At 42.8% G+C, this 23,436-nt stretch overlaps 1 protein-coding gene across 1 annotated transcript in view; it reads left to right on the top strand.

Moving 5' to 3' along the window:
- Positions 1 to 691: 691 nt before the first annotated feature.
- The window catches only part of MRPS31 (mitochondrial ribosomal protein S31), a 148,749-nt gene continuing 126,004 nt past the window's right edge, over positions 692 to 23,436 (top strand). The window contains exons 1-3 of the mRNA XM_030199404.1: positions 692 to 1,019; positions 3,142 to 3,450; positions 6,299 to 6,454. Of these exons, the coding sequence (XP_030055264.1) occupies positions 784 to 1,019; positions 3,142 to 3,450; positions 6,299 to 6,454 (701 nt within the window). The 5' untranslated portion in view covers positions 692 to 783. The remainder of the gene's footprint in view (positions 1,020 to 3,141; positions 3,451 to 6,298; positions 6,455 to 23,436) is intronic.

Raw genomic sequence — 23,436 nt, 5'->3', positions numbered from 1 at the left:
GCCCAGAGTGGTGCAGGGCCATAACACCATAGGGAGCCAAAGGGGGAAGGTTGCTCAGGTGAGCTGGGTTCAGGGATGGCTCATGGGAGCTGTGAAGGGATGCAAGGCAATGTGCAGAAACTCACTGTGAGGCATCACCTGAAAAAGTAGGGTGGGGTAGGGTTGGGTCTGCTCTGAAGATGGAGGTAGAGGTAGATGGATACAATTGCTGGACCAGGGGTGGCAGATATCTGGCATGGAAGTGCTGATGATGGGCCTGGGAGGGGACATCCTTTTGTGCCATTATTTAAAAAAATCAAATTCATCTTAATCTGTGGCTCCGCCATCACACTACCACTGCAGAGATGCTAAGTCTCACTCATTAGGAATGTGTCACACACTCATTTGAAAGCTTTCTTACTCTTACACTCTTTGAACAAGGTATATAGACAGGAATCCCAAAATCAAATCTCCATTTATTCTTGCCCCACGCCGGGAACCCCCCCCTCCCCTCTGTTTACACGTTTGAAAAAAATGCATGCGCTGCAACTGAATAATAGTACCTCTGTACTTGTAGAACTTAAATATTGTAGACAATTTGCATAGTTAGGTATCTTTGTTTTCCAGTGTTGTCACCTGCGAATCTGAGTCCTTGTAGTGGGGAGTGTAATTTTCAGTCGCAGGAGAACATCTTATGTTACCATGAGAGAGGGAAATCTCCCTTTCAACATTACCCTCTAAAGTTGGGCGAATTAGGTAGGTAGACGTTGACAAGCTCACTAAGAAGTTGTCCATGAATAATGAATGAAAGTGTGGAAGGCGACGAGCGGAACGTTATTGCTGCTGTTCGCGTTTCCCGGTCGGAGTGTGAAGCGGAGGACTGGGGGACGCGTTCTGTTGCAAAGGGTCCCTCTCTCTCAGCCTGTGCCAGAGATGTACAGCCAGATTCTGCTGTGTACACGAAGCCGCCTGGTACCTGCTGTTCTACACGTCCGGGTCTCGGTTCCGTGCACTGAAGAGCCAGTCGGAGGATGCAGAAGGTAGGGCGCGGGGAGAGGAGCGGCGGGGCCTGTGCTTTTGCCTGTTCTCCCTTTCCTAATTCCTAGCTGCAGTGTCTGTGGGCATCTGAGGGAGAAGGCCGCCTTGCATCTCTCACACTGCTTTGCCCTATTTTAAATGGGGGTTATTATAGCCCTACATAACTTAGTAATGATGGAACAGGTGGTTAGGACTATAACTGCTGCATGTTACTCCTGTGCTTTTCTGAAGCATGAAAATAATTTGTTTTGAGCAGAATGTTCTATAGTTTTAGTCCTTCCTCTAGCGAAATTAGGATTCTCTACAGCATAAGATGTAAGCAAAGATAGAGTAAAAGGTGTAAGAAAATAAGGGGACTAATTTAAAGAATGTTACCCATGAGGTCAGAAAGGTGCTTGAATTCTGGCACAGTTTTTGCCCCCACTACCTCTCACTACCTCTACTGGGAGGGCATTCCAAGCACCCACCACACTTTATATGAAAAACATTATTTCCAGATATTGGTTTTGAATTTTTTTCATTTCAGCTTAATTTCATGTCCTCTGTTTGTACAGTTTTCCTGTCTTTGGAAAGTGTTAATTTGTTCATTAGTACCTTTCAAGGGTCTGTATCATCTTTTCTCTCTGGTATACATATTTAGGGCTTCATATCTCTTCTCATACGTCTTCTGGTTCAAATCCCAAACCATTTTGGTCACATTCCCTCTGAATTGCTCCTGAAGTTCCTGACCTGGAAAGTGTTGTTTTTGGTGGCTGGCACTTCAGCATGCACAGTCAGCGAGCTTCAGGTCCTAGTAACTGATCCACCTTACACACTGTTTCATCATAATGTAGTGGTTCTTCACACACATCCTAAGTTCCTATGGTGGTGTCAGTATTCCATTTTAACTAGTCAGTTCTGCCAACATTCTTACCAAAATGTCATGCCCATCCTGGCAGAAGTGCACTGCACACCTTGACTTTCTATCTGGAGTGGACCAAAGCCCATGTATAGTCCACCCAGTTTGTTTCTTTTGACCTATTGTTAAACACACTTCCAATCGGCTAGCAGATTGAATCGCTTTCACTTACCCCCCCCCCCCCCCCCACTTACTCTGAAGCGTCATGTCACAGCTTACAAAGTCAGAGCCATGTCTGCGTCCATAGCCCACGAGGTCAGCCTCAATTGAGGAGATTTGCAGAGCTGCAACATAATCATCAGTCCACACAGTCATATCTCACTATTGCCTTGAGCAGGAAACCCAATGTGACAGCTGGTTCGATCAGACAGTCCTGCAGAATTTGTTCAGGGTCTAAAAACTAACTCCACCCTCCTAGGCCCATTTTGTTCCAGGCTGCACTTTCACAACATAGTTTTTCTTTAAAGTTCAGTTTAATTGGTTTTTGGTTGGCCTTGCCTGTTGCAAGTCCCTTTTGACCATTGTTTGTTGTTTTCGGTGAACCTGGTAGTTAGGGATTCCCATATGAGGTAATATAGTGGTCCTACTTGTCCTTGGAGAAAGCCTGAAGCAGGATACATATTGCCACATACTGTCTCAACTCCCCAGGGAGTTATATTTTCTAAGCTGTTAGAAGTTAACTGCTGGTTTTGTGAGACTGAGACAGGCGGGAAGGCATGTGCACATGTGCAGTCAGGTCTGCTAAAATCTTCTAGAAAATTAGAACGCTCGGCAGCATCCGTATCAGGGCTCTGCCAGCGATATGTGGTAATATGTATCCTGCTGACCTTGGAAAACACCTGCTACATGTAACTTCACATTACAGTGATATGATGTCTCATCTCTTTCCTCAGAAGGACTTCATCTTTACTTTAGATGAGTAGCTTGTTTGGCTGCGTTTAGAAGACTATAGACCTGGTTTCTGAAAGCTTTTCCTAATCTCTGTTTAAACATAGTGACAAACAAGATATCTTATGGATTTGTAGTTATTAATGTATGCCATCAGTGTAAACATACTACAGTAAAATATAATTTGAATGGCTTACAGATCACTGCCCCAAACAATTTACAGTGTAGATTGGGCTCCAGAGATCACAGAATTGAACTGGGCGTCATACAAGTTGCTTTGCGGTCTCAGCTGCCTTTTACACTGTAAATTCTCATGATTTGTTTCTTGCTCTTTGTAGGTCTGTTAAAGGACAGAAGTGGCTTAGCACCAGTAAGTATGTTTGTGTCTGTGAGAAGAAAGATGATGAGCCCTTACCCTCTGCAGCCAGCACGGCTGAAAAGGAAGAAAAAGTGGAGCAGGCAGCTCCGGGGAAGGCCAAGGAGAACCTGCTGAACCTTATTGCAGCAATGAAAGTGGACATAAGTAGCAAAAAAAGGTTTCAAGCTTTAAAGGTGCAAAAGATGAAAGAGCTTGACAAAAAGGTGGCAAACACTGAAAGCACAAGCAGCATGTTTCAGAAAGTGACAGAGGACAATGAAAGGAAAAGGTAAAGTGAGCAGAGCACCTTCCTCCCCCCCCCCCCCCCCCCCATCCCTTCAAGTTGAATTTAAATGGGAAACACTATATCTGCATGTACCAAAGCACCTTGATTCACTTTGAATCAAGGCAGCTCAGATTTTCCTGGTGGTACATCTACTTTGCTTAGGAAGGGGATGTAATGTGCTTGACAGTGCTATATTTTACTGGAGTGATTGTGCAACATGCACAGGACTCCAGCAGAAGTTGCTCAAACTGAGCAAAGTAGTGACCTGAGTACTGCAAGTAATGCAGCAAGGGAGAAGTTTCTCATTAAAGTTGGTTGAGGTCATAGAAGCTGGCAGTCCTTATGACTTTGGACAGGTTTCTACACTCTCTATTGTCTTGGGTACAAACATAGGACCATATTTACTAAGCATTTTTCTTACAGATCTAGAATAGAAGAAGATAGTAGGCCTCTTAGGGGCTGATGCAGAAAACGTCTCGCATGGTTACTGCAGGATTAAAACACTTTTACACAGGTTTATAATGCAGAAAGGGTTTCAGTGCGGGTATTAACTTGTGTGGGAACCCTGACTCCACACCACCTTAAGATAAAGGCTAGTGCGTTGATTAGCTAACTTGCTACATGCAAAACAGAAAAAATATGTTTAGCTCACACAGCTAACACGTGAACATTTTTGCCATGTCTGGGGGCAATATAGAAGGGTTGGTTGAGATGATTGAGTGCCTACTGGCACCCGCGCTCACCCCCCAACCTGACCACCCTGCCCTGGATACTTGGTATTGCCCCCCCCCCCCCTCCAGTAGTCTAATGACTCCCCTCCCCCTCCACCAGCAGTTCAAAACATTTCCCTAGTAGTCTAGTGGCCCCCCTCCCCGACACTTCAATGATTTTTGGTGGTAGTTTAGTGGCCCCTGACCCATACCCCCTTTCCCCGAGTAAAAAAAAAAAAAGTTAAATCCCTGGTGTCAAGTGGCTCCCAAGCCCACCTGCCAAACCTTAAAACAGGAGGCTGATGCCCACTTGCTTCTGCTGCCGTCTTTAAAAATGGTGGTGCTTTGTTCTATGCAAGGTCTGTTTGCCATCAGACCCTGCTTGGTGCATCCCCAGTAATTTGCATACTCATTGCTTACAGCATGCCACGTTGTTTTATGATCGATAATTTCATGGTAGAATCGCAGCTCTACCGTGAGGCTTTCTGCATCAGTCCCTTAGACTGTAATACTTACTGTACTTGAATGTAATTTGCATATAGCTACTGGTGAGTAGGCATGAACTAAATATAAATAACAGATTAATTTGATTTGATTGGATCATAATTATTGAGAAAGTAAAAACAAAAACAAACCGTGTATCTTTTCCAGACAGGTTGATTGGTCTTGGTTTTACCTCACCTGCTGACCTATTGAATGCAGCCATGAGATGAAAAAAAATGTTTTTGTTTTATATTTTAACTCTTGGGACAAAAGTGGCTGAAGTTCTTTAGGACAGGGCTTCTCAAGCCAGTCCTCAGGATATATCCAGCCAGTTGGGTTTTCAGGATATCCACTATGAATGTGTATGAGATAGATCTGCATGCACTGCCTCCTTTTCATTATCTTTTTCATTGTTTGGGGATACTATTTGCCTTTGAGTATTGGATGTACATTTTTATTATTATTGAACTACACTTTTCACATATTCACTAAAATGGTTTACTCAAGGCTGTATCTGGGCACCAAATCAGAGCCTTAAATAGATGGCTTAGAGTTCTTGTTGCCACACAGGCATATTTTCAAAGCACTTTGGGAGGCTAAGTTCCATAGGTTTCTATGGAACTTTGGGAGGCTAAGTTCCATAGGTTTCTATGGAACTTTGGGAGGCTAAGTTCCATAGGTTTCTATGGAACTTTGGGAGGCTAAGTGCTTTGAAAATGAGCGTGTTAGTGAGCCTTAGATGTGAGGGCATCATGGCTTAGATAACTGAGAGTTACCATTTCTTTCACACTAATTATCTTACTACATTTCTATATTTCTTTGAAGCAAATTGTTACACCCTTTACCATTTGTTGACATTCGATTTTTTTCTTTATTATTTGTATTTACACTGCCTCTTTGACATGTAAATCTATCTCATGCATTTGTCATAGATTTGATATACCAAGGTTTACATTTTTAATATATACAATTACTTTCCCTGTCCCTAGTGGGCTCACAATCTAAGTTTTTGTAACTGGGGTAATGGGGAGTGAAATGACTTGACCAGGATCACAAGGAGCCACAGTGGGAATTGAACTCGGTTTCCCAGGTTCTCAGCCCACTACATTTTCTTCATTCAATGTGTAATTAAACTCTGGAATTTGTTGTCGGAGAATGTGGTAAATACAATTAGCTTAGCAGGGTTTTAAAAAAGTTTTGGATCATTTCCTAATAGAAAAGTCCATAAGCCATTATTAAGATGGACATGAGAAAATCCAGTGCTTATTTCTAGGGTAAGCAGCATAAAACTGGGCTGGATGGACCTTTGGTCTGTCTCAGTATGGCAATGGTTAGGTTCTTATGTTCTTAGGCTACTTCTCCACTCTGAGAAAGCCTTTGGCCCAAACAACTGGAAGCGCCTGTGCTGAGAATACTGCTGTAGAGAATTGCTTATAGATATATTTAACTCATTTGAAGAGTAAAATTGTAAGGGCTACATGCACAGGTCACATTCAGAAAAATTAGTGGTCTCAGAATCTTTAAGATAAGTTCTTTGAAACAGAACTGTATTTTTAAACTTTGAGAGGGCAGTGAGAAGTTGATAGAAGCTAGAAGTATAATGTTCTGAATTAGATATTGCTATATGCATTTGTTTTCACGTCTCTCTTTATTTCTAGAGACATGCAGCTGAGTCCGGAGCTTGTAGCCGCTGCATCCGCTGTTGCAACTTCCTTACCTTTTAACAAGACTCAGATAGAGTCAGAGTTACTGCGACAGCTGAAGAGACATGAGGAGGAGGCTGCACAGAGGAGAGGTGACTCCCACAACATCAGGTTTGTCCTATGAGCAGCACCCTTCTGAATAACCTAGTCATGAAGGTCAGGCTGGCAGTAATTCCTGCAGAGGTCCAGCATGAAAGGCATTTCTTTGCACAGTTTGAAGTATTTTTCTGAGGTCTGTTTGAAGGTATGAAGATAGACAGATCTCTGCCTCTTAAAGACCAAAATATCATGTTTTCTAAATGTGCAGCCGGGAGTAATTCTATTAGCAACTTGACAGTGTAGAACAACACTTTATATGTTCAAATAGACATTTATAAAATTGTTCTGGTGTATACATGCAGGGCTGGCTTAACCATTGGACCAGATGAGGCGGCCCAGAGCACTGGCGATTTAAGGGCACCAAAATACCCAGCCTCTGACCCCAACTGGTCTACAGGTTAAACTTTGTTTTCTTCCCCTGTTGGTGGCAGCAGCAGCAGCAACAACAAGCTGCCTTTGGCTAGCCCCTGGGTCTTCCCTTTGCCTCATTCTGCCTCCTCTGGTACAATTTCCTTCGGGTGGGACGCGGCAGAGGGAAGACCCAGGGCCTGGCAGAAGGCAGCCTGTCATGTTGTTGCTGCCACCGGTAACCGACATAAACTTTACTGGACCGTGGGGGAGTCAGAGAGGTGATGGAGCAGTGCTGGACCTGAGGGGAGCGGGACAGAGGAAGGAGAAAAAGAGACTGGATGGGGGGAGAGGAAGCGATGTGATGGGGGAGGGAGGGGGCGCCACCAAAGCAAGTTGGATCAGGGCGACACTATCCCCTGAGCCAACCCTGTATACATGCATTAGAAAACCAAGCACCTACTTTTATGTATTCTTCTAGTATGCATTCTATTGGTGGGGGTGGATTGGCCTTTATTTATGGCCTTAAAAAAAAAATTCATGTCAATATGGGGCCGATATATACAAGGACTTAGTCCACGGGGGGAAGTTTGCTCCTCAACCTATGTGAGTTACCTCGGCAGTACACATGGTCTGAATGTTTAAATTCATTATCCCCAATATTGTTTGACACACAGAAGTAAGGGGGGAGGGAAAGGGAATAGAGGGTGGGGAGGGGGGAAGTATACAAAAAACTTGATGATGGTCTGTTCAATACTTATATGTGAAGTTTCACTGTACTGTTGAAGTTTTATATTTTATGGTATCTGTTGTACCATATTTATTTCATCATTAATAAAAACGTTGAAACATAAAAAAAATTCACACATAAGCATAGATTCATGCACAAAGTTACAGCTGCTTCAGATCAGGTGCAGCAGCATTTTTGGGAGAAGGGGGAAGGTACAATATTATTAAAGTACTTAAAGGAAGATTCTGTATGTGGCACCAAAAAAATCGGCGCGGAAATCAATGCCGACTAACTGTATTCTATAATTGGTGCCTAGATTTAGGTGCCAATTATACAGTGGGGGAAATAAGTATTTGATCCCTTGCTGATTTGTAAGTTTGCCCACTGACAAAGACATGAGCAGCCCATAATTGAAGGGTAGGTTATTGGTAACAGTGAGAGATAGCACATCACAAATTAAATCCGGAAAATCACATTGTGGAAAGTATATGAATTTATTTGCATTCTGCAGAGGGAAATAAGTATTTGATCCCCCACCAACCAGTAAGAGATCTGGCCCCTACAGACCAGGTAGATGCTCCAAATCAACTCGTTACCTGCATGACAGACAGCTGTCGGCAATGGTCACCTGTATGAAAGACACCTGTCCACAGACTCAGTGAATCAGTCAGACTCTAACCTCTACAAAATGGCCAAGAGCAAGGAGCTGTCTAAGGATGTCAGGGACAAGATCATACACCTGCACAAGGCTGGAATGGGCTACAAAACCATCAGTAAGACGCTGGGCGAGAAGGAGACAACTGTTGGTGCCATAGTAAGAAAATGGAAGAAGTACAAAATGACTGTCAATCGACAAAGATCTGGGGCTCCACGCAAAATCTCACCTCGTGGGGTATCCTTGATCATGAGGAAGGTTAGAAATCAGCCTACAACTACAAGGGGGGAACTTGTCAATGATCTCAAGGCAGCTGGGACCACTGTCACCACGAAAACCATTGGTAACACATTACGACATAACGGATTGCAATCCTGCAGTGCCCGCAAGGTCCCCCTGCTCTGGAAGGCACATGTGACGGCCCGTCTGAAGTTTGCCAGTGAACACCTGGATGATGCCGAGAGTGATTGGGAGAAGGTGCTGTGGTCAGATGAGACAAAAATTGAGCTCTTTGGCATGAACTCAACTCGCCGTGTTTGGAGGAAGAGAAATGCTGCCTATGACCCAAAGAACACCATCCCCACTGTCAAGCATGGAGGTGGAAATGTTATGTTTTGGGGGTGTTTCTCTGCTAAGGGCACAGGACTACTTCACCGCATCAATGGGAGAATGGATGGGGCCATGTACCGTACAATTCTGAGTGACAACCTCCTTCCCTCCGCCAGGGCCTTAAAAATGGGTCGTGGCTGGGTCTTCCAGCACGACAATGACCCAAAACATACAGCCAAGGCAACAAAGGAGTGGCTCAGGAAGAAGCACATTAGGGTCATGGAGTGGCCTAGCCAGTCACCAGACCTTAATCCCATTGAAAACTTATGGAGGGAGCTGAAGCTGCGAGTTGCCAAGCGACAGCCCAGAACTCTTAATGATTTAGAGATGATCTGCAAAGAGGAGTGGACCAAAATTCCTCCTGACATGTGTGCAAACCTCATCATCAACTACAGAAGACGTCTGACCGCTGTGCTTGCCAACAGGGTTTTGCCACCAAGTATTAGGTCTTGTTTGCCAGAGGGATCAAATACTTATTTCCCTCTGCAGAATGCAAATAAATTCATATACTTTCCATAATGTGATTTTCCGGATTTAATTTGTGATGTGCTATCTCTCACTGTTACCAATAACCTACCCTTCAATTATGGGCTGCTCATGTCTTTGTCAGTGGGCAAACTTACAAAATCAGCAAGGGATCAAATACTTATTTCCCCCACTGTAGATATTAGTTGATATTTAAGCACCTAAATCTACGCTCATCCATTTACACCAATGAAAAGTACATAAGTACATAAGTACATAAGTAGTGCCATACTGGGAAAGACCAAAGGTCCATCTAGCCCAGCATCCTGTCACCGACAGTGGCCAATCCAGGTCAAGGGCACCTGGCACGCTCCCCAAACGTAAAAACATTCCAGACAAGTTGTACCTAAAAATGAGGAATTTTTCCAGTCCATTTAATAGCGGTCTATGGACTTGTCCTTTAGGAATCTATCTAACCCCTTTTTAAACTCCGTCAAGCTAACCGCCCGTACCACGTTCTCCGGCAATGAATTCCAGAGTCTAATTACATAGCGTAAATCCCAGGGCGTAGATTTAGGCACACTGGGCCATATTCTATAACTAGGTGTGTAAATTTCAGAACGCCCATGAGATGCCCATTTCCCTGCCCGTAACCATGCCCCTTTTTGCCTGTGTACATTAGAAGTTCAGCGCACATCATTACAGAATACGCTTAGCGACTTCTGCTCCTAAATTCTAATCAGTTCCAGTTAGTGCTTATCATTGCTTGTTAAGTGCTGTTATTAGCGCTCATTAGCTTGTTAAGCTTGTTAAATTAGGCGCATTGTTATAGAATTGATCTTTAGGCACACTATATAGAATCCGGGGGATGGTATGTATACTGTCTTTTATAGGTGCAACGTATGTGCCTTCCCTACATGGACACCCAGTTATAAAGTTTCCTTCCACAAGTATGAACGTCACAAATCTAAATGTTAGTTTCACAGTTCTCTTACTGTTTTAAAAGTTGGGCATGTTTTTATATAGTCAGTAGCTCCAGGGTCTGTGTCTGGAAGTCCTAAAGAATTCTGATTGCAGGGTTTACACATGAAATGAATTTCTTAGTCTGGTATAACTTAGTCTTCCATTCCAGCACCTTGTCAGTACTTCCTTGATGACAGAAAAGTATGATAGCTCATAGGCACCTTTATTACAAATATCAAGCATATGAGAGGACAAAACTGAGTCATTTCAAAAGTCCCTGTTAAAAACCATGTCTGTTTAGATCCAAAGTAGAAGTTACCGATTTTGAAATAGCAAGCGATGCTTAGAAGAAATCACATGGAAATGAGATTCACGTAAATTTAGCAAACAACTTGGCAGGGAAAGTGCCTAGCATATGTACAGAATAGTCTCTTGGTAAGTGTCCATGTTCTGTGTATGCCCAGGAATCCCACTGCTGTAATCTCTCATTTCTTCTGCAGTACTTACTGGTTCCAATATCCACCTGTCTCCCTTGCAGTGCTCTGATTCTGGCTCCACCTTCCTCCTCCAGCTTACTTGCCTTCCCTCAGGCTGCCCCCCATGATTTTCGCTTGGGAATCTCTTCCTTGCTGAAAGCCCCACCAGCTGACATCCTAGGGGCTTTCCCCCAGCCGAATGGCTGTCTGCTTGTTTCTCTAACCCCCCCCCCCCACTGATGACATAGGGGCTTTCCCCAGCTGATTGGCTGACTGCTTGTTTCTCCGCCCCCCCCCAGCTGACATCATAGGGGTAGACAGCCAATTGTTTGGGGAAAGCCCCTATGATGTCTGCTGGGAGGGGGTGGAGAAACAAGCAGATAGCCAATCAGCTGGGCGAAAGCCCCTGTGATGTCAGCTGGGGGGCTTTCAGCAAGGAGGAGATTACCAACCGAAATCATCTGTAACAGCCTGAGGGGAAGGCAAGTAAGCTTTAGGAGGAAGGTGGGGCCAGCATTAGAGCAATTTGCTATTGAAAAAAATCTCCTTTCTGGAAGCATCTCCCCCTTGTTTCTCTGCCCCAAGCTGCTTTTGGACAAGTTTTGCTATTGAAAAATGCAAGCAGAGTGCTTCTCCCAGAAGTCGCCCTCACACAATGACAGTTCCAGACCTCACGGAAAATTTTGCACATTAAAGATAGGTGCTCCTTTCTGTGCATCGTTCAGAATGCTCATTTTAATACTAAACAGCTTGTCATCATACATTTGCATAGGATTATCGTTGCCTGCTACCACGGTCGGTAAGATGGATTCAGAGCCCTTTTGTGCATTACCGGCTAAATATCATGCACGCTAAACTGGATATAACTAGTCAGACATTCCTAGCATGGTAAACTTTGTGCATTAGCCTCTGAGTTAAATTAGATTATTCATCATTGGAGAACAAAGATTGTTGAATGTCTTTTAAATAGTTCCATAAATCCAAATGAATAAACTGCTAGAAATTCCACCCCATAAACTTCATGTTGCTCAGAGCAATCTCCATAACCACCACTGCTGCGTTTCTAAGAGTTCATATCCTTTGAAGACAAATTAACAGAAACCCAGGACATGTCCTTTTCTCCTTGTCATTCTTCCCCCTCTACTGGTATCTGTTCTCCATGAGATGCTTAGGATCATTTTCTCTATGGATGCTTCCTCTTGTCTCCTCTCCTATTCCATTCTGCTCTTAATCATTTTTCTACAATTGACCCTTTCCCTATCATCAAGCCGATCAATCCATAGACTGGTGGGTTGTGTCCATCTACCAGCAGGTGGAGAGCAATCTTTTGCCTCCCTATATGTGGTCATGTGCTGCCGGAAATTCCCCAGTATGTTCTCTATCTCAGCAGGTGTGTGGTCACACAGCAGCAGCTCTGGCTAGGTCTCCAAGCCTAATTGTTTAGGTATTGTTGAGTTCCTGGGGTTGAGGGCTCTTCATGAGCAAGTGCAAACCTGGTGGCGCCAGATCCCTCCTTTTCTCCCCCCTCCCGCTGGCTCCGTAAAAAAAAAAAAAAAATTTTAAACGTTCAAAAAGGACGTCCATTTGCAGCTGCTCACTGGAACAAGTCGTCGCTGCTCGGAGCAAGAAGCAAGTAATTTTTACCTTTTACTAGTGGGCAGGGGGTTCCCTGAACGGTCTCCACGTGGCTATGACCTCGGATGGCAATGGCGCGAAAAGACGCTCCCCGGAACGCGTTCGCGCGCCTAGCGGGGAAGCGGGGGGCTCAAAGGTAGAGTCGCCCTTTTTGGGCGTCCTTTCGGAGCCGGGAGAGTTCACCGGTTTTTCCTCTGGCGCGGCGGCCTTTCCCGCCTTAGGCACCCATCCCCCGCTGGCCGCCCTCCCGGTCATGACCGGCCACGCGGCTCGGTCGGCTTCTTCTTGGGCCGCCCTCGAGATGGGAGACGTTAACAGCTTGGTCGCCCTTGAATTGGGCGACAGTAAGAAGTCAGCGAAATTAAAACGCCCTTCTTCCTGCGCGGCTCCTTCTCGGAGTTTCGCGCCGGACACCATTTTGGAAACAAAAGTCAGAGTGAGGGAAAGAAAGAAAGAGGATGAGACTTGAATAAACAAAAATAGATTAATCTGTGCCTCTGTACTTTATCTTCTGTGTTCCCCAAAGTTTGGGAAAATAAATGGGTTTCTAAAGCAACCTTAAAGTGTTAAGTGATTTGTATCAGAGCGTAGTGGAAATGGAAGGGTTTTCATTCCCTTGGCTCAGAGCAAGAGAGAGCAGTCTTCCTCATGGTATTAAGGTGACACATAGCAAGAGGTGGGATGGTTAATTAAGGTATTGTGTTCAGGTAGACGATTGGTAAGGAATGAACAAATTAGCTAGATAAGTATGCCCATGGAGATGGCTTTGGGGCTAATTTTCAAAGCACTTAGACTTAAAAAGTTCCATAGGTTATTTTGTAAGTCTAAGTGCTTTCAAAATATTCTTCTTTGTGTATCTCAAACAATATTTTACAGCGGATCCTAAAGGAAGCTGGAAGCTAGAGGAGCATCTTCCAAATGCGGTTAATATAGTCAAATCAGCAGGTATCTCTCTATATAATAATTTGTCCACCTGCGTCCCTGGATGGCTGGCTGTCTAGGTTCGTAACCGTATGCAGATGAGCTTATGTCAGCTCGCCTCCACTGTTCCCTTCCCTCTCAGTGTCCCGCCCTCGTGGAAAGATGAAATGATGTCAGAGGAGGGCGGGACACTAAGAGGGAAGGCAAGGGAAGGCTGGAGGCGACGCGAGCCTGCTGCCGCTGCGACCTCAGGTATGGAGGGGAAGGGAAAATCACTGGACATGGATGGGATGGGAGGGCAGAGGAGGGGAGGGGAGAATTGCTGGACATGGAGGGGAGGGGAGAATCGCCAGACATGGAGGGGAGGGCAGGGGAGAGAGATGAGAGCATGCTTAGACAATACCCTGTTTTTCACGAAACGGGCTTATTTCCTTGTTAGTTACTAAGGGCCAGATGCACTAAACCTAACGAGCCAGCAATGTGGTTTTTAAACTAGTTCTAGCCGGTTTAGTGAGAAAGTAGTAAAACGAGACATGCACGAAAGGGTTCTCTGAGCCATTTTCCTGTCACAGTAGCAGTTAACAAAAACGGAAAGCAAATGAGCTAATAGCTATTATAATGAGCTAATTACTGTTATAATGTGCATGCATGGCGATGCACAGCCGTTTTCCGACCCCATGCACAAAAGCAGTTCCTACCTTTACCATGGAAAATCTAACGGGAGGTCTGCACCTCTCGTTAATGCCTGGCTGGGTTTGCTGTGAGCTGCAGCCCATCTGTTGCTGCTGCAAGGAAGTTGATCTGCCGGTTCTTGCTCCTCCTGATGGCCAGCAGCTTCAAAGAGCACTTGATTTTTCTTTTAGAGCTGTACCAGGTGGTCTCTTTCAGCCAATCACAGCGCGTGTAGCTGAACATGCTGTGATTGGCAGGCACTTCTGTGGCAATTAATATTGGAGCCTTTCTGAGAAAGGTGAAGCATGACTAGAGGAGGCATCTTGCAGAAGCACTTTAACCAGGATCAAGGTAAACAAAAAAAAGGCTGTAGATGGCTATTATACATGCAGCTTGACTGCGTGTATGAAGCCATCTGTGGCATGCGCAGAGCAGCCACGGTTAACGCTTGGCTGCTCTGTGCATGATCAGCTGATCGACTAGCTTCCCCCCAGGAAGAAAATCGCATGCAAATGAGCTAATAGCGAGCAACTCATTTGCATGCGATTTTCTTCATGCGTGCCCGTTTTTTTTTTAGAATCGCTAAGCAGTAAGTGGGAATCGGTAAGGGAAGGGCTTTTGCCGTGGAGTTAGTGCATCTGGGCCTAAGCAAGGTATGGTATTTTGGACCAATTGTGACCTTTGAATATTGGAGTGGTTTAGTTCATAGTATAATGAATTACAATAGTTATTATTGTTGCTTAAAATAAACACAGAGGCTAGAATTTTCAGATGTTCCTTGGAAAAATATGTTTTTACTGATCACAGCTGATGAATAATTAAATAAGGTGGTTTGATGACTGGCAAAATTTGAGAGTCAAAGGTTAGATAAAATTTGCAACCCAGAATCCTGCAAAGCTAACCAATTGGCACTAGAATCAAGGGCTGTATTTAGAGCGGTGAGATCAGGGTTGGGATAATCAGTGAAGCGGACAATTTGAATATCATCTGGAAAAATGTAGCAATTTAGCCCAATATTTGAGACAAAAACAAGTTAGAGGGTAGGAGCTAAAATCGTATCCTGTGGTAAACCAGAGGGCAAGAGATGTGTAGCAGATAGTGAGGCACAGCCCAATTTAAAACTGTTTCCCTAATAAACTGCCATTCATTGCCTTTATCAGAACCGTCTTTTCACTCAAACTACTGCTCCGGTTCCATCCTAAATCCTTCTTCTCTCACTGTGACCTGTTGTGACCTCAGGCAAGGCACTTTTCCCTCCAGAGCCTCAGGTACACGTGTAGGCCCAAGTGTAATAAACTGCTTTACAACTCATTGATGTTGTACTGATTTTTGTGTGTGCTATGATTATTTTCCAGATAAAATTATAGTGCACACAAAATCAGAGGTAAACTGCTGCAGCAAAGGTAATGCAATTAGCATGAACATACATGTTAATCAGATGTATATGAAATTATTTCCAACGCAGCAAACTTTTTAAGGATTCACAGTTTCTTTTTTTCTTTATTGTTGAAACTTTTTACTTCATTTTTTTGGGGGGGATTATGAAATAGACATTTCCTTCAGTAATCGTGGCACTGAATTCAGTGCAAATAATCAATAAAAAGAAAATACAGAACTATACGAAAAAACAAAAACACAATCCACAATTATGTGAAGACAAGAGGACACAAATCAAAGAAAATTGAAACCGTTTCTATTGCATTCCAGCCAGTTGTGAGCCAGAAATAGAAGAAAGTGAAGGGGTAGATAGTGTAGTGTAACATTGGGATCCAGAGCAACAACCATCATAAGCAGGGGCGGCTTGAGTGAGGTGAGGGAAGAGATGGTACCTCAAGTCATCCAACAGGAGAGGGGGGCTACTCAGTGAACAGGAGTGTAATTTGAAAACAGCTCTCTCCCCCCCCCCCCCCCCCCCCCTTCCGAAACAAAAACAAACTTTGCTCTTCTGATTATATGGAGCATAAATTGTAGCCATTTAATGTTGTAGCCTGAATCTCTAATATAAAAATAAATTAGAACATAAAACATGTGACTCCAGACATGGTACACTGGACTATCTTAGTGTTAAATGTAAACATATGTTCTACAGAAATCACAAAGGCAAGGCAAGGTGCTTGCATTCTTCCAGTATGGCCAAGGATATGTTTTGCATGGTTGCACTGAAATCTGGAAACTCTGCTCCTTCAGGGATTGTCTCTGAATCGTAAGTTCTGGTATGTGGATCTGTTCTTCATATCCTCCAGGCGATCCGCCAGGTCCTTTCTTTGCTTTTCCATCTTTCCTAGCTGCAGTTAGAGAATAGAGAGCACTGCAATACTCGATCTGCTCCTCTGCTTCCTCCACGAGCCTGCCTATTTCAGTGATATCTGCTCCATAATCTCTTCTTTATCTCTGTCAGGTTGCATTTAAGATTGTGGAACCACCCTCTGTCCTTATTCAGTATTATCCTCTTCTAGATACTGGGCGCAGTCAGATTTCTGCCCCAGTATTTTGCTGCTTTATGCACTCTGTGCTGTCTCTGCATCACGTTTCCCCTTAAACACATGGTCTATCACCGCCTTACTCCTGTCTCCCTCTGAGAGGACCCTGCACCTGAGTATGCATACTTCTTCAGAGACAGAGCTTTTTTTGTATTCTGACTTGTTTGCCACTGTCACTGGATCTTCCTGTAGCCCAGTCGGGCCAGTTCTTTTCAACACTTTTGTAAGCGATATTGCTGAAAGGCTGTCTGCTAAAGTTTGCCTCTTTGCGAATGATACCAAAATCTGCAATAGGGTAGGCACCCCTGATGGTGTGGCTAACATGAGGAAAGTGTTGGATTATTTGTAGTAAATAATTAGCAGATTTTAGTACACACAGCTTCAGCTTTAGAAATGTTAATTTCTTTCTTCATCTCTCTCTCATTCACCCCTGAATAATTCACTGCTGAGTCACTTTAAAGTTGAAGTAACAAAACATCTGTTTACTCACAGTTTGTAGTTAGATTATAATCAGACAGGCTTATATATACATATTACTATACATTTGTATTATCAGCTCCTTCCATGTGCTTAGATGGTAATGGATGCTCACACCACCATAGATCCTCTCAGGTTAGGAGAGATCATGAGCTCCATGTGCTCCATGTGCTGCATGTGCTGTATCTGACCCCCACAGGAAGTTGCATAGCTGTGTGACCTCTCTAAGTAATTCACATCAGAGGTCACAGAGTAATCACAGAGAAATAATAGGTGACAGGCAATGCATGTAAAATACAATTACATTCCAACAAACCCCTTCTCATGCATAACTGTCATGCAATTATTTATTCATACAAAGTCCAAGCTTTATACGCAGATTCACAAAATGTTCTCTGGGTAACGGTTTGGTCATGATGTCAGCTGTCATCTCACTGGTGTGACAATAGTGTAGACTGATGACCCCTTCTTTCGCCAACTCTCGCACGTTGTGGTATTTCGTTGCGATGTGCTTGGTGCGTGACTGAACCTTGTCATTCTGTGACAGTCGGATGCAGCTCTGATTATCTTCCATTATCTGGATTGGTCTCTTTTCAGCTATTCCAAAATCCAGCAAAAGTTTTTCAATCCACATCAGTTCTCTGCACGCTTCCGATACGGCCACATATTCAGCTTCTGTAGAAGACAAACTCACAATACTTTGTTTATGACTGGCTCATGAAATGTGTACATTTCCATACATAAACACATATCCACTTGTGGATTTATAATCAGAATGATCCCCTGCCCAATCTGAATCACAGTAACATATTAGTTTTGGATTACTATTGGCTGAAATCTTTAATTTACAATCAATGGTACCCTTTAAATACCTTACCATCCTTTTAACTGCAGTCCAATCTGATTTGGTAGGTGAGCTGACCCTTCTGCTCAAAATTCCTACTGCATTTGCTATATCAGCCCTGTATGTGGTAGCTAGATATAAAAGCTTACCTATGGCTGATCTATATTGGATGTTATCTGGTAAAGGTTCTCTTACTGTTTCATCCTTCAGAAAATCAGTGATCATGGGAGTGCTTACAACTTGGGCATCTTGCATACCTAAACTTTCAATAAGCTCATTTATTTTCTGCTTCTGGCTTAGAAGATAAGAACCATCATTTTGTTTCTCAATTTCTATACCAAGATAGTATGACACATTACCAAGTTCTTTTATCTCAACATTGAGGTTTAAATATTTTACAATGTCCTTGTACTCTTGCTCACTTTCGCTTGCAATGAGCAGATCATCAACAAAAGCTAAAATGTATGCATATTGTCCATTTCTGCACCTAGTGTACAAGCATTTATCTGCTTCACCTTGCTTAAATCCTAAATTTGTCAATATTTCATGCAATTTATCATTCCAACATTTTGCACTTTGCTTTAATCCATAAAGACCTTTGTTTAATTTACACACTAGCTGTCTTTGTTTTGTATTTATGAAACCTGTTGGCTGTTCCATGTACAAGTCTTCAGTTATTTCTCCGTGAAGAAACGCTGTTTTCACATCAATGTGTTTGACTTGCATGCCTTTTGAGACTGCAATGCTCAGAAGTGTTCTGATTGTCGTGTGTTTCACTACAGGTGCAAACACTTCATCAAAATCTTCTCCATATTTTTGAAGATATCCCTTTGCCACTAATCTGGCTTTATACCTTTCCACTTTTCCTTGTGCATTCCTTTTTAACTTGAATACCCATTTGCATCCTATAGCTTTCTTGCCAGGAGGTAGTTTTGTAAGAATCCAAGTATTATTTTTATCCAATGCATCAATTTCTTCTTGTGCAGCTTTACGCCATTCAGCAGCTTCTTCTGCTGGCATTTTCTCAATCTCATCCCATGTTAAGGGCTCTTGAGCTTCTGCTGACTTTGTTAGGTAAGACAGTCTTGGGGGTGGAACACCTTTGTTTTCCCTGGATGAGCGTCTGACAACAGGTTGGTCTGACCTTCTGCATCCTCTATATCTGAGAGTTCTTCTCCAATTGATTCCCCTTCTCCAACTGTACTGTCTTCTTCAATGATCCTTTCTGTGTCTGTTTCCTCTGCCTGTTCCTCGTTAGATACAGGTGAGTTGCTTTCAGACATCTGCCTTGGTATGGCATTTATATACACTGGCATGTCTATTATGGTTCTAGTTTCATATTCTGGATGATAAGGCTCATCTGGGATAATCCAGCCTTTATCAACCCTTTTGTTTTCATCAAAATATGTAACATGTCTTATGCCAACAATGCCAGTTTTCAGATTCAAAATTCTATATCCTTTGTGTCCTGGAGTATAGCCAACTAAAATGCCCCTTTCTGTTGTGGAATCCAGCTTATGCCTTCTTTGCTTTGGTACATGAGCATATGCTGTACTTCCAAATGTTCTTATATGTGACAGGTTTGGCTTCCTACCATGCCATGTCTCATGTGGTGTGCGCTCAGCGCCTTTAGTTGGCATTCTGTTTTGTAGGTACACTGCTGTGAGAATGGCTTCCCCCCATAGTCTTTTAGGGAGATTGCTATCTGACAGCATACATCTGGTCATTTCCACAAGTGACCTAAATTTTCTCTCTGCAACAGAATTTTGCTCTGGTGTATAAGCTACTGTTGTGATATGCTGAATGCCTTCTTGTTCTAGAAATGTGCGCATGCTTTGTGAAGTGAACTCACCACCATTGTCGGTCTGAAGAACCTTTGGTTTTCTTTCAAATTTATTGCTCACCATGGCTACGTATTTCTTCAGCATGTCTGTGACTTGACTTTTTTCTTTCAGCAAATAGGCCACACAATATCTAGAGAAATCATCCAAGAATATTAGCACAAATCTGTTATTTCCCAATGATGGGATATTAAACGGTCCACATAAGTCACTGTGTATTAAGTCCAGCACTTTATTACTCCTATTTCCTGTGTATGCAGGAAATGAGGGTCTCACACCTTTTTGAGTAACACAGTCTATGCATTTCTCCATTTTACCAGCATCTGCACTTATCTGAATGCCGGTGGCTAGTTGCTTACTGTAAAGATCCTGGATCACCTTAGAATCACGATGTCCCAGGCGGCGGTGCCAGATTTCCAGACTACATTTACCATCATTCTTCCTTACTTGCGCCATATGTGAGGCTTCACCTGAAATGCTCAGTTTATAAACATCATTATGCATAAAAGCTTCAGCATACACTTCATCATTTTTAGAGATTGTGCACTTACTGTTTTCAAAATGAATCACAAATCCCTTCTTATCTAATGTAGATACACTAAGCATATTACAAACTGCTTGGGGAATATACAAGACATCACTTACAGGAATTTCTTTAACTTCATTAGACACTTTGCATTTTAAGAATCCAATACCTTTTGCTTGGATCTTAGCAGTCCCTGCGTTTGCAGTTTTAAGAATACCTTCCTCTGGACACATTTCCTGAAAGAAATTCTTACAATTGGTTAAATGGCATGTGCTCCCTGAATCCAAAATCCAAGTACTTTCATTTGAATTATTATTTACCATAGTCAAAGATTTTTCTGCCATTAGAAAGCCCTTGTGTTTATCTTTGTCCTTCATACATTTCCTGGTTTGAAAATTCTTTAGTTCCATTGGCTTAGGTGAGCTAGAGGGAGTGTTTTGTGTTTCCTTACACCATTTAGATACATGTCCCTCCTTTCCACATGAGTAGCAAATCAGCTTGCCCTTGGGTGGAGTTTTCCCATAGCTCCGCCTTCCTCTGTTCTTTGCCAAGAAATTTGTTTCATTTCTCTCTGACTTGCTTTGAGAACACATCTCCTCAGAATCATTTATTATGCATTCCTGCCTTAGTTTTGATGTTGCCTGTTCAAAAGATTGCCCTTCAATGGCCTCATTTACAGACCTAAAAACATCAAACTTCTTTGATAGTGAGGTAAAAAGAAATGCTCTTTTCAATGCATCACACATGGGAATTCCAGAAAGTTCTAGCTTTTGAAATGAAGACATAAGATGCATAATGTGATCATTACATTTACTTTTATCCCTTAATTTGGTTTCATTCAACTCTGCCAGCCAAATTGGTTGCTGCTTTGCATATGTAGTTGCATACATAGTTCTCAGTTTATATAAAATGTCCTTTGGTGTATCTTTTCCCTCCACTAATATGGCTTGTTTCTCTGAGAGAGCTTCCAAAAGCATGCACTTCACATAATAGTTTGCATTGTCCCATTCAGCCATATTTTCAGCTGTTCTGTCTTGATCTAAGCATATATTTAATCTTTTTGCTCGAAGGAGACATATGAATCTTAATTCCCACTGCCGATAATTAAACTCAGTTAATTTAGGCACCTTGAGAGAGTAGAACAATGGTGAATTTCTTCCCTCAGCCATTTTCTTAGCCTTCTGTCTGCTGTGTGGGGGGGAGAGAGAGACAGACTGAATCTTTCCTTTAAAACTTAAGAGAAAAATGTGGCCTTTTTTTCTGCCTGGTAATATTTCTCTTCTTTTTCAATTCCTGGACCCTGGGCCCATAACCCTTTTGTTGGATTATTTGTAGTAAATAATTAGCAGATTTTAGTACACACAGCTTCAGCTTTAGAAATGTTAATTTCTTTCTTCATCTCTCTCTCATTCACCCCTGAATAATTCACTGCTGAGTCACTTTAAAGTTGAAGTAACAAAACATCTGTTTACTCACAGTTTGTAGTTAGATTATAATCAGACAGGCTTATATATACATATTACTATACATTTGTATTATCAGCTCCTTCCATGTGCTTAGATGGTAATGGATGCTCACACCACCATAGATCCTCTCAGGTTAGGAGAGATCATGAGCTCCATGTGCTCCATGTGCTGCATGTGCTGTATCTGACCCCCACAGGAAGTTGCATAGCTGTGTGACCTCTCTAAGTAATTCACATCAGAGGTCACAGAGTAATCACAGAGAAATAATAGGTGACAGGCAATGCATGTAAAATACAATTACATTCCAACAGAAAGGACTTAGCAAAGCTAGAGGAATGGTCTGGAATTTGGCAGCTTACATTTAATGCTAAAAAATGCAGGTCAAGCATTTGGGCTGCAAAATTCTGAGCAAACTGTACAGTTTAGGGGGTGAAGAACTTTTATGCACGAAAGAGGAGCGGGACTTGGGTGTGATTGTATGTGATGATCTTAAGGTGGCCAAACGGGTAGAAAGGCTTGGCTGCATAGGGAGAGGAATGGCCAGTAGGAAAAAAAGAACTGATGATGCCCCTGTATAAGAATGTGGTGAGACCTAATTTAGAATATTGTGAACAATTCTAGAGACCACACCTTCAAAAAGATATAAACAGGATGGAGTCGGTTCAGAAGGCAACTACTAAAATTGTCAGTGGTCTTCGTCATAAAGCATATAGGGATAGGCTTAAAGATCTTGGTATGTATACTTTGGAAGAAAGGCGGGAGAGGGGAGATATGATGGAGACATTTAAATACTTATGCAGCATAAATGCACAGGAGGCGAGAGTCTTTCAGTTGAAAGGAAGATCTGGTTGAGGGGGCATAGGATGAAGGTGAAAAGGGATAGGAAGTAACCTGAGGAAATACTTCTTCACAGAAAGGGTAGTGAATTTGTGGAATAGCCTCCCGGTGGAAGTGGTGGAGAGAAAGCAGTATTTGAATTCAAGAGAGCTTAGAACAAATACATAGAATCTCTAACGGAATGATAGGGAGAATAGATGGCATGAATGGGTAGACTGGATAGGCCATATGGTCTTTATCTGCCTACATTTTTCAGTGTTTCTATGTTTAAAGTCTGGCTACTGTGCAGTGTCCTAATTATTTCTTCAGGCAGCTTGGAGCTCCAGAGTTAAGTGATCACATTGGGCTATGATGTCGTCTTTGTTGAATGGCCATTGTATTTTTCTAATTGTCTTCTTTCTCTAATGATTTCTGCTTTTCTCTTAGCTCTTTCCATGGCCTCCTGTCCGTTTACCATTTTTTTCTTTCACCTTCTGTCTTCTCTTCTCTACATTCACGTGACACTGATCTTTTCAGGTTCCTTTCATTTATTTTTCTACTTCTTTATTTACTCAGATTTCACCTGTACTTCTTACTATCCAGGCCACAGTCTTCCCCTTTTTACTGCACCTTCTTACAGTTTTGCTTCTCACTCCCTCACCCCAGCTCTTCCATTCCCCAGTGTCTTATTCCCCACTCTTTTACTAATTCTCTTCCCTCTGCTTCCCTATTCCCCACCTTTCCTTGTGTCCAGCATATTCTCCTTTGTCTACCTGCATCTTTTTTCCTCTCTCTCTATCTCTCTCTCTTTCCCCTTCTAATCTTCTCTTTTCTGCTGTGGTCAGTGCCGCTGCATCTCACCAGACCTGAGGCAGTGACTTCAGTAAAAGAAACAGCAAGTATGGGGCCTTTGAGACCATGCGTGTCTTGAAGGCCCTGTCTTGTCCTGCCCCTGTGAAAACAGGAAGCATGTTTCAGAGGGGGTGGGTTATGGTGGAACCTTCAAAATACTCATGTCCTGAAAGACACTGTGTGTAATTTTTTTTTTTTTTTAATTGCTTGTCACTGCT

The sequence above is a fragment of the Microcaecilia unicolor genome, chromosome 4 (assembly GCF_901765095.1).
Source record: "Microcaecilia unicolor chromosome 4, aMicUni1.1, whole genome shotgun sequence".
NCBI classification, from domain to species: domain Eukaryota; kingdom Metazoa; phylum Chordata; class Amphibia; order Gymnophiona; family Siphonopidae; genus Microcaecilia; species Microcaecilia unicolor.
The sequence above is the reverse complement of the archived record's forward strand: the minus strand, read 5'-3'. Positions and strand labels throughout refer to the sequence as shown.